This window comes from Mustela nivalis (genome assembly GCF_964662115.1).
Source record: "Mustela nivalis genome assembly, contig: HAP1_SCAFFOLD_2734, whole genome shotgun sequence".
In the NCBI taxonomy this organism is placed as follows: domain Eukaryota; kingdom Metazoa; phylum Chordata; class Mammalia; order Carnivora; family Mustelidae; genus Mustela; species Mustela nivalis.
The window spans coordinates 17,408-29,896 of NW_028133931.1; the positions used below are offsets into that span (position 1 = coordinate 17,408).

The 12,489-nt window shown below is 38.0% G+C and overlaps 1 protein-coding gene across 1 annotated transcript; it reads right to left on the reverse strand.

The window, feature by feature from the left end:
• Window positions 1–966: 966 nt before the first annotated feature.
• On the reverse strand, window positions 967–3,030 carry DEFB127 (defensin beta 127; the record flags this gene model as incomplete). Its single annotated transcript, XM_082751237.1, has 2 exons — window positions 967–1,220; window positions 2,982–3,030. 2 exons carry the CDS (start codon window positions 3,028–3,030, stop codon window positions 967–969), a joined length of 303 nt encoding a protein of 100 aa, XP_082607363.1.
• Between the last annotated feature and the right edge of the window lie 9,459 nt (window positions 3,031–12,489).

Sequence of the window (12,489 nt, forward strand, 5' to 3'; positions counted from 1 at the left end):
AAATCCTTTACATTTCCTCCAAACTCCAAAGAGCTCCAATCACCAAAAGGATCCATTACTAGTGGTAACATCCAAAGCATCAGCAACAAAGGAACAACTAAAAACTTCTGTCTTGGAGTTACATGTTTATTTCTGCCTATACCTTATATAGCGTGCTCCAGATAGTGAAGTTCTATCTTTCCAGCTTGCTGCTTTTACACAGAAGCTGAAGAAATTAGATTTCCTCATAGAGCTCCATGATTGGGAACTCCATTCATCAACCAAACAAAGTGCATGTATATTTTCCTGAAATGTCCTGTTTGTTACAATTTCTTCCCATTTGTTGATTTAAAAAAAAAGAGTCTATCCATTTATTTGACAGATCACAAGTAGGCAGAGAGGCAGGCAGAGAGAGAGAGAAGGAAGCAGGCTCCCTGCCGAGCAGAGAGCCCGATGCGGGGCTGGATCCTAGGACCCTGAGATCATGACCTGAGCCGAAGGCAGAGGCTTAACCCACTGAGCCACCCAGGTGCCCCACATTTGTTGATTTTATTCTGTTCATGCAAACTGTCTTCTCATGAACACTCACTGGTTGAAATCCTACACATTTCAGAAGTCACCAACTATAATCTTAAACTCACTTGTGATTTTCCCTGAATACTTGGTTTCACCTTTCCCTCTCTTGAATTCCATGACAACTTTCCTGAGTTTCTTGTTCCAGTCTTCCATGTTACAGATTTTTTAGTGCGCTGATTATATCCCCTTTCCAAGGGGGGGAGATTCTGAATTGTCCTTATCAATTCATCCCTTGGTATATTGAGTGTTCAGTCTCTTAAAGAACAAACGAGTCAGAAAACAGACAGCTTTATTAGAATCTGATGGAAGGTCATTTGGGGGGGGTCAAGGAAAAAGAAAGGAAAAGATGTGGAGATCTTCACCTTTATTGGAGTAGGGTGAGAAATAAAGGAAAGGAAAATTATGCTGGATTTATGTAGAATTTGCCTTGGGTCTTAGATAATCTTCTATAAGTGTATCATCATATTGAGGGAAAGTCATTGCATATGTTCTTGGCTTTGGAGGAGGTGGCTTTGTAATTTTTCTACGTGCTTCCAATTCCACGATATTGAGGCAACAATATCTTCCATTTTCACATAGTACTTGACGTATTTCACTTATTCTGCATATTTTCCTGCAATATCCTTGTATATATTCACCCCAGCATCTCTTAAGTTGTTCAGCTACTGTGCATATAAAGAAAAGGCCAAGATTAATGTTTGAGACTAAAAGGAAACTTCGGTAATGGGGAAGACAGATGATGTTTATAGAGGTTAAGTGTATGGGAGATCCACAGGCATATACTCATAATAAGATCCTAAGAAGGATGCTCCGAGAAGGTAAACCTCAGTGTTTATGTATAATTGATCACTCATATTTATTTTCTCTTGGGTTTTGAATTTCCATCCTATATCTGATGGATTTCTTCGAGAGCATCAGATCTTGTTTTGAAAAATGAAGGAACTAAAACTTTGATTTCAGGCTATGGAACTGTATACTCCCATCTGGGAACCTCAACACATCTATCTCCATTTGAATGCTCCCAGGGCACTACCTTTTTACTACTGCCCCACCTATGTATTTATATATGAGTCAGATTATGCTTTTGGGTTCATACTCATTACCATGGTCTAGAATGACTGTCTTATTGTCCAGTTATTTTTTCCTTTATAATTTTCCCCCTTTTAATTCTCAGCATTGTACGTTTTTGCCACTGCATATCTTTCTTTGGCTTCTGTGTCATCACAATAATCTTGGACTTGTTTTACTCTCTCTGAGTCCTCATTTTCCTTCCCCCTCTAGAAGCAAGAATTTCTCAGTCCCAGAACTTTGCTCCCCTTGATATATATTCTTTTCTTTAGTGATCCTAAACACATTCAGTGATCTACGGAGTTAAGATGTTCAGATTTTGGCTCTGGGCTTGTACAGTCCCCTGAGATAGAGCCTAGATGGATTCCACCAAGAGCATCAGGTTTTTTTTCTTTTTTCTTTTCTTTTTTTTTTTTTTTTTCTGAGGCCAGCAAAGATGCTGCCTCTAACTCCAGATTCTAGAACTCCTTTCTTTGATTCCTAGGAGTTTGATGGGCCAGGGACAGACCATTACTAATTCTGTAAGAAGAGTCAAATATAAGAGACCTGCTTTTGAAAGAGGAAGAAAAACTAAATTTTAAGTTCTTAGTATGTGTCAAGCCTTATGCTAGATGACTTACAAATCTTATTTAGTAAAGCCTCCAGGATCCGTGTGTCATTACCTCCACAAATGAGGAAACAGGCTTAGAGAGGCTTTACTATTTATCTGAGGTTGACAAACTAGTAGACATTGAAAGCATATTTCTTAAACCTGACTCCAAAGTTTGTGCTTCCTTCACTATTTACACTCTGTAGACTAAAATATATGTTGGAGTGGATGAAAACATGGCTGGGTGTAAATAAAAACTGTGTCCAAATAAATAAAGGCATTCCTAGATATTGGGCTCATTCCTTTTTATAATGACACCTTCTCAGAAGAAAATTATGGCCTATTTTCTTTTTTTATTTTTTAAGATTATTTATTTATTTGACAGAGAAAGATCACAAGTAGGCAGAGAGGCAGGCAGAGAGAGAGAAGGAAGTAGGCTCCCTGCTGAGCAGAGAGCCTGATGCAGGACTTGATCCCAGGACCCTGAGATCATGACCTGAGCTGAAGGCAGAGGCTTTAACCCACTAAGCCACTCAGGTGCCCTATGGCCTCTTTTCAACTCTGTAAATACTGCTTCTTAAGAACAGTACAATGGTTATTAAAAAAAATAAAAGAACAGTGCTGTGGTAGAAGGCATCAGGAGGAGGAAATTTCTGGCAACACTGGGTAGAGTTCAAGCATTCCAAGGGGCCCTATCTCCTAACTACCATGAAGTATGAAATTCCCTTTCTTCTTGGAAATACTCTATTTCCGGAAAGCTCTGGATTACCTTTGGACTTCTGGAACAGCAGAATTGCAATGATCAGGAGGAGCTTCATGGCCAGACTTCCCATAAGAGGTGGCAGACAAAGCTCTTTGTCCAGTAAGTTGCACACTATGTCACCTTCCTCAGAGACTTGGAGTCTTATGCACCAAACTAGAACAGATGTTATGATATGAAGTGTGTTCCTAAACGCCTGAACTGTGGACTTTGCACCACGTAGGTAGGCACAGGAAATTTGAGGTTACTCACTTTACTCCCACATGGAATTCAGAGACACAGCATGTTCTATCTCATCCCATGTGATGCCTTCTGTAGGCTGTAGACTGCTGGTGAGAATAATCTGTGCTTTCTCTACTTTGGCTCTCTACCCTGCTAGAGCAGGGTAGACATGTGTTCACTTCTAAGTATGAATAAAGTAATTTAAATAATGAGGGCTATTCCATTTACTGCATTCATCTAAGTCTAAGATCTCTGAGTGTTGTGTCTATCACTTCAGTCCATCCAAAGGGTAGCTGATTTTCATCCCCATATCTTAGATAAGTTTAATTACTCACAGACAAGCAATATACAGTGATAGGAGAATAATAGAATAACTAAAATACAATTTCACTTAGAATCAGCAAGGAGGAGAAAAGGTAGAGATAACATAGCATATAGCATCATCCTGATGGACAACAGCAAGGGTTTCTTTCCTACCAGTGTAGAGAATTCTTTAGTTTGTATTCTCTCTGTTCTGCTCTTTGGGAAGATGTCTCTAGTCCATTGATCTCAGTGGCCATTTTTCTTGGAGAAGGTTTGGGGAGAATTATTCTGGGAGATGTGCTACTTTAGCAACACATTTCCTACTAGTGCAGGTTTAGAAAACTATACAGAAACAAAAGCAAAAATAAACTTTTGGGACTTCATCAAATTCAAAAGTTTCTGCACAGCAAAGGAAACAGTCAAGAAAACATAGAGGCAACCCACGGAATGGGAGAAGATATTTGCAAATGACAGTACAGACAAAAGGTTGATATCCAGGATCTATCAAGAACTCCTCAAACTCAACACACACAAAATAGACAATCATATCAAAACATGGACAGAAGATATGAACAGACACTTCTCCAGTGAAGACATACAAATGGCTATCAGACACATGAAAAAATGTTCATCGTCACTAGCCATCAGGGAGATTCAAATTAAAACCACATTGAGATACCACCTTACACCAGTTAGAATCGCCAAAATTAGCAAGACAGGAAACAACATGTGTTGGAGAGGATGTCGAGAAAGGGGAACCCTCTTACACTGTTTGTGAGAATGCAAGTTGGTGCAGCCTCTTTGGAGAACAGTGTGGAGATTCCTCAAGAAATTAAAAATAGAACTTCCCTATGACCCTGCCATTGCACTCCTGGGTATTTACCCCAAAGATACAGATGTAGTGAAAAGAAGGGCCATCTGTACTCCAATGTTTATAGCAGCAATGGCCACAGTCACCAAACTGTGGAAAGAACCAAGATGCCCTTCCACAGACGAATGGATAAGGAAGATATGGTCCATATACACTATGGAGTATTATGCCTCCATCAGAAAGGATGAATACCAACTTTTGTAGCAACATGGATGGGACTGGAAGAGATTATGCTGAGTCAAGCAGAGAGAGTCAATTATCATATGGTTTCACTTATTTGTGGAGCATAACAAATATCATGGAGGACATGGGGAGTTAGAGAGGAGAAGGGAGTTGGGAGAAATTGGAAGGGGAGGTGAGCCATGAGAGTCTATGGACTCTGAAAAACAATCTGAGGGGTTTGAAGTGGCGGGGGGGGGGCATGGGAGGTCGGGGTACCAGGTGGTGAGTATTATAGAGGGCATGGATTGCATGGAGCACTGGGTGTGGTACAAAAATAATGAATACTGTTATGTTGAAAATAGGTAAAAAACAAATTTTAAAAATCTTAAAAAAAACTATACAAATGATTTTGTTACCCAGACTTTGATTTCTATGCCATTGTAACTATTTGAAAGATAACACACTTCATTTCAAATTACTTACAGTCATTTTCATGTCTAACCAATCAACAAATCATTTTGAATCAGGAAATTCATTTTAGATTTCAACCAGGGCACTGATACCTACAGAATAAGCTTTTGGAGATTATACCAACTGTATATCTTTATAAGCTCCTCCCTTAACAGCCTCTCACTCAGACTCTAGCCATAAGAATTTCAATACAGTAGCATCTAGACAGTGTAGATGAATTAATTCAGAGTGATTCCCATGCATTTATAGTGGTGTCAATGTATATTTTTGTGTAATGCCACTAGCAACACTTGCCTATCTAAATTTAGAAATGTTCACAATAGATAATTGCATTAATGCAGAGTTGTGGTATGCCCAAGTAAAGGACTGAAAGAAGAACAAAGAAGTCCTAGTTACTGGTTAGAGAGCTATTGAAATAGATCTTGGACTCTCTTCTGGATGTATAAAGATTGTTTGTTCCAGCTCTTTGAAAAATGCTGGTGGAATTTTGATTGAGATGGCGTTGAAAGTATAGATTGCTCTAGGCAGTATAGACATTTTAACTATGTTTATTCTTCTGATCCATGTGCATGGAATGCTCTTCCATCTTTTTGTGTCTTCCTCAATTTCTTTTATTATGAGTAGATTTATAAAGAAACATAAGCAGTGTGGCTAATAAATTGATCTTTGAGTTTTAAAGATGAGTTTCTTTATTTTTTAAAACATTTTTTTTTTTTATTAGAGAGAGAGTGATTATGTGTGAGTACAGGGAGGGGCAGAGGGAGAGGGATAGAGAGAATCCTCAAGTGTGTTCCTCACTGAATATGGTGGAGCCTGACTCGGGGCTCCATCCCACTACCCTGAGATCCTGACCTGAGCAGAAACCAACCAGGGGCTTCTAAAGAGTTTATTTATATTAACAAAATGTTTTGCCTGTGCAATGGAGAGAACATTCTGTATCTAATACGCACTGTGTTTTTCACCAATTCGTTGATTAGAAAATTTACATTCTTTTGTTCCACAGATAACATTAAGACTGCATCTTGGGGGGAAAAAAAAGACTGCATCTTGGGAAAAAGTGTTATCTCTATACTCCCATTTCAGTAATGTGTGTGTGTGTGTGTGTGTGTGTGTGTGTGTGTGTGTGTGTGTGTATGTCTTTTCTGTCCCCTGTTGCTGGAGAGTCTATGAGTCTGATTTCCTAGATTAATTCTATAGAGTCTTCCTTTCCCTAGATCCTCCTAGGGCTAAAAAATAGGTGTTCTCTATGGTGAGTGCTGTGAAGTGTGTAAACCTGGCGATTCACAGACCTGTACCCCTGGGGCTAATAATACATTGTATGTTTATAAAAAAATTAAAAAATTAAAAAAATAGGTGTTCTCATGAGCAAGATGGGATGAATAAAGAATATGATGTTTCCTAGGAAAACATCCATTGGGACTTTTAAAAGTACAATTTATTGGACTCTGAAAAACAATCTGAGGGGTTTGAAGTGGTGGTGGGGGTGGGAGGTCGGGGTACCAGGTGGTGGGAATTATAGAGGGCACGGATTGCATGCAGCACTGGGTGTGGTGAAAAAATAATGATATTGATATGCTGAAAATAAATTTTTAAAAAAGTACAATTTATTGAGTGCCTGGCTTAGAGGGTTAAGCCTCTGCCTTCAGCTCAGGTCATGATATCAGGGTCCTGGGATCATGTCCCACACCAGGCTCTCTGCTCAGCAGGGAGCCTGCTTCTTCCTCTCTCTGTCTCTGCCTGCTTCTCTGCTTACTTGTGATCTCTCTTTGTCAAATAAAAAAATTATTAAAAGTACAATTTATTTTAGTGTCTTACTTATAAAAGAACATGAGTGTAATATATTTCTGGATAACTCACCCACCATGCTCTTTTGAGTTGAGCAGTCAGGAGAGCAAATTACTTGATTATTTAAATGGGTCAACCAGGGAAATTGTGTTTGCAAGATTAAATTTTTTTCTTTTTATGTCAATTAAAAATAGTATTTGAAAAGTAGTTTTATTGTAAACATGTGCATTATTAACAAGAATCAGGAAATACAAAAGTGAAGAGAAGAAGCAACCAGTAGCATTACTGCTGTCTAAAGAAAACATCTAGAAACATGTATACCATTAAAATTTTTTTCTTTAGTAGAATGAAAATAACTTTACTGTTTAAGCCAAATACCAGCATATGGGATTTTTGTGATTAGCAGGAGAGATGTAGTAAAACTGTCTCAAACATACATCAATTGCATGGCCTTTTTAGAGTCTAGAATCCTTCAAATCTCTGCTAGTTCCAGAGATGTGTATGTTCTCAGGGATACACTGATCTTCAGAAATCTCTATCTTCATTTGCTAACTCTGACTTACACCATATCCATCCTCCCTGATGCAAAACTCTTCCTTAACTTTCCCCTCCCCCACCCACCAAAACAAAACCACATGTACTAAGCATTTTGGAACTGATCAGAATATATGTAAGAGTTTGGAAAGGAGGATTACTGAGAAGGGGATTACTTGGCAGTAACACAATCAACTTTCAAAAGGACTGGAAGGGTGCCTGGGTGGCTCAGTGGGTTAAGCTGCTGCCTTTGGCTCAGGTCATGATCTCAGGGTCCTGTGATTGAGTCCCGCATTGGGCTCTCTGCTCAGCAGGGGGCCTGCTTCCCTCTCTCTCTCTGCCTGCCTCTCTGTCAAAAGGACTGGAAGACATCATTGATTTTAAATTTCTTCATCACACTAATGATGAGTTTTACTGGTTTCACCTGCTCTATGCTTCTTACTAGGTCACTAGGTTTTGAAGTATTTTTCCCTTTTCCATCTCTTCCACTCAAACTTCCTTTTCAAGATTGCCCACAAGCACTTTTATATATTGTGGAATAGTTTTTACTGTTTACTGGTTATGTGAATATTTCCTTGGCATTAATTCCTAGAGGTTGATTTGGGGGATTACTGGAAAAGGACATTCCTAAAACTATTATGAGACAGAGTGGACATTATCTATTAATAAAAGAGTCAATTTTTCATGAAGACATAACAATTATAAAAATGTATGCATCAAACACAGAGAAGCCCATAATTATGAAGCAAACATTGATGAAACTGAAGAGAGAAACAGACAGTTCTAAAACAATAGCTGAAAACTTTAATAATCCACTTTCAAAAATAGAACATTAAGTTAGAAACTAATAAGGATATAGAAAACTTAACAATAGAAACCAATTAAACCTAGAAGACATCTATAGACTACTCAGGAACAGCAGAATACATAATTTTCTATTGTGTACATGGAACATAGTTTGGGATACCATGTATTCGGCCACAAAAGAAACCAAAATAATTTTTAAAAGATTTAGATTATACAAAGTATCTTCCTCAACAACAAGGGAATGGAACAAGAAGTCAAAAACAGAAGGAAAACTAGAAAATCCCTGAATATGTAGACATTAAATCATGGTCTTAATGGATCAACAGAGAAATCACTAGGTAAATTAGAAAATACTTAGAGTAGAATTAAAATGAAGCACAACATGCCAAAAATCATGTGTAGTGACAGTGTGAAGAGGAAAATTGATATTAGTAAATGTCTACATTAAAAAAGAAAAACGATCTCAAAACGGTAATCTATCCCTACACTTTAAGAAAATAGAAAAAGAAGAGTAAACTGAACTCAAACTTAGCAGAAGGAAGGAAACAGTAAGAATGAGAGAAGAGGTAAGTAATGCAGAGAATAGAAAAACAACAGAATCAACAAAGCCAAAACATTTTTGAGAAAAATATTGACAAAACTTTAGCTAAGTTGACTAAGAAAGAAATAGAGAAGACTCAAGTTATTAAGATCAGAAAAGAAAGAGGGGACATTGCTACAGCCTTACAGAAATAAAAATGGTTATGAGACAACTATTGAATAACAATTAATAACTGTATGCCAATAAATTGGATAATCTAGAAGAAATAGAAAAGTCCTACAAAACTACTAAAACTAACTCAAGAAGAAAGAGAAAATCTGAATAGGTCTATAACAAATAAGAAGATTGAATCTGTAATAAAAAACAAAACAAAACCTTTTAACAATGGTCAAGGACCAGATAGATTGCTAAACTGACGAATTGTCCTAAACATTCAAAGAATTAATTAATTAGTTAATTAATTTTGAGAGAGAGCTTGAGTGGGGATTGGGGAGGGGGAGAGAGAATCCCAAGCAGGCTCCACGCCTGGCATGGAGCTGACCTGGGACTCCATCCGAGAACCCTGAGATCATGACCTGAGCCAAAATCAAGAGTCCAACAGTGAATTGAGTGAGCTACCCATGCACCCTGAATTCCCCTAAACATTTGAAGAATGAATCAATCTTTCTCAGATTCTTCCAGATCTATCTATGAAAGACCCACAGCAAATATCATCCTCAATGGGAAAAAGCTTGCAGCCTTCCCGTTGAGATCAGGAACATGACAAGGATGCCCACTCTCACCACTCTTGTTCGACATAGTATTAGAAGTCCTAGCAACAGCAATCAGACAACAAAGAGAAATAAAAGGTATCCAAATTGGCAATGAAGAAGTCAAACTCTCTCTCTTCACAGATGACATGATTCTTTATATGGAAAACCCAAAAGACTCCACCCCCAAGCTACTAGAACTCATACAGCAATTCAGCAACGTGGCAGGATACAAAGTCAATGTGCAGAAATCAGTGGTTTTCTTATACATTAATAATGGAAATACAGAAAGGGAAATTAGAGAATCGATTCCATTTACTATAGCACCAAGAACCATAAGATACCTGGGAATAAACCTAACCAAAGAGGTAAAGGATCTTTACTTGAGGAACTACAGAACACTCATGAAAGAAATTGAAGAAGACACAAAAAGATGGAAGACCAGTCCATGCTCTTGGATTGGAAGAATAAACATTGTTAAAATGTCTATACTGCCTAGAGCAATCTATACTTTTAATGCCATTCCAATCAAAATTCCACCAGTATTCTTCAAAAAGCTGAAGCAAATAATCCAGAAATTTGTATGGAATCAAAAGAGACCCCGAATCGCTAGGGAAATGTTGAAAAACAAAAATAAAACTGGGGGCATCACGTTACCTGATTTCAAGCTTTATTACAAAGCTGTGGTCACCAAGACAGCATGGTACTGGCATGAAAACAGACACATAGACCAGTGGAACAGAGTAGAGAGCCCAGATATGGACCCTCAACTCTATGGTCAATTAATCTTCGACAAAACAGGAAAAAATATACAGTGGAAAAAAGATATTCTCTTCAATAAATGGTGCTGGGAAAACTGGACAGCTATATGTAGAAGAATGAAACTTGACCATTCTCTTACACTGTACACAAAGATAAACTCAAAATGGATAAAAGACCTCAACGTGAGACAGGAATCCATCAGAATCCTAGAGGAGAACATAGGCAGTAATCTCTTCAATATCAGCCACAGCAACTTCTTTCAAGATATGTCTCCAAAGGCAAAGGAAACAAAAGCAAAAATAAACTTTTGGTACTTTATCAAAATCAAAAGCTTCTGCACAGCAAAGGAAACAGTCAAGAAAACAAAGAGGCAACCCATGGAATGGGAGAAGATATTTGCAAATGACAGTACAAAGGTTGATATCCAGGATCTATGATGAACTCCTCAAACTCAACACACACAAAACAGGCAATCATATAAAAAAATGGGCAGAAGATATGAACAGAAACTTCTCCAATGAAGACATACAAATGGCTATCAGGCACATGAAAAAATGTTCATCATCACTAGCTCTCGGGGCGATTCAAATTAAAACCACCTTGAGATACCACCTTACACCAGTTAGAATGGCCAAAATTAGCAAGACAGGAAACAACATGTGTTGGAGGGGATGTCGAGAAAGGGGAACCCTCTTATACTGTTGGTGGGAATGCAGGTTGGTGCAGCCTCTTTGGAGAACAGTGTGGAGATTCCTCAAGAAATGAAAAATAGATCTTCCAGAAAATTGAATAGGAGGGAACAATTCCTAACCTATCCATGAGGCCAGCATTACCTTGATACAGAAACCATATAGACACTATAAGAAAATTATAGACAGGACGCGTGGGTGGCTCAGTTGGTTAAACAAAAGCCTTCGGCTCAGGTCATGATCCTGGGGTACTGGGATCGAATCCCACATTGGGCTCCCAGCTTGGCGGGGAGTCCCCTTCTTCCTCTGACCTCTCCCCTCTCATGCTCTCTCTCTCTCTCAAATAAATAAAATCTTTTTTAAAATAAATAAAAACTTAAAAAAAGAAAATTATAGACCAACATCCCTCATGAATATAGCTGGGAAAATCATTGATAAAATAATAGCAAAATGAATCAATAGCATATTTGAAGGATTATACATGACCACATGGGATATATCCCAGGAATGCAAGGAGCATTCATTATTGTTGGCTATTCATGAAATAGTCAACATAGTCAATATAATTGACTATTCACGAAATAGTCAATGTAAAATGCCACATTCATAGAATGAAGATACATAACTTTACATGATCATCAGAGTTGATGCAGAGAAAGCATTTGACCAAATCCAGCACCTTTTCATGGTTAAAAAAGATCAATAAACTAAGAGTAGAAGGAACGTCCTCAACATGATAAACCCCACAGCCAACCTAATACTCAAGGGTGAAAGGCTGAAAACTTTTCTTCTAAGGTCAGGAACTAGAGAAGATTGTGTGCTTTCGCTTCTATTCAAGTTCTAGTTAGAGCAGTTAGACAAGAAAAAGAAAGAGCATCTAAATTGGAAAGGAAGAAGAAAGACTATCTTTACTCACAGAGTACATAATCTTACATATGAGAGACCCTAAATAATTCACAAAAAAACCCTATTAGAGCTAATTAATCAATTCAGCGAAGTTGTAGGATATAAAACCTACCATAGATCCTGGATATCAGCCCTTTGTCTGTACTGTCATTTGCAAATATCTTCTCCCATTCCATGGGTTGCCTCTTTATTTTCTTGACTGTTTCCTTGGCTGTGCAGAAGTTTTTGATCTTGATGAAGTCCCAAAAGTTCATTTTCACTTTTGTTTCCTTTGCCTTTGGAGACATATCTTGAAAGAAGTTGCTGTGACTGATATCAAAAAGGTTACTGCCTATGTTCTCCTCTAGGATTCTGATGGATTCCTGTCTCACATTGAGTCTTTTATCCATTTTGAGTTTATCTTTGTGTACGGTGTAAGAGAATGGTCAAGTTTCATTCTTCTACATACAGCTGTCCAATATTCCCAGCACTATTTATTGAAGAGACTGTCTTTTTTCCACTGTATATTTTTTCCTGTTTTGTTAAAGATTATTTGACCATAAAGTTGAGGGTCCATATCTGGGCTCTCTACTCTGTTCCATTGGTCTATGTGTCTGTTTTTATGCCAGTACCATCCTGTCTTGGTGATCACAGCTTTGTAGAAAAGCTTGAAATCAGGTAAAGTAATGCCCCCAGTTTTTTCTTTTTCAACATTTCCTTAGCAATTCGGGGTCTC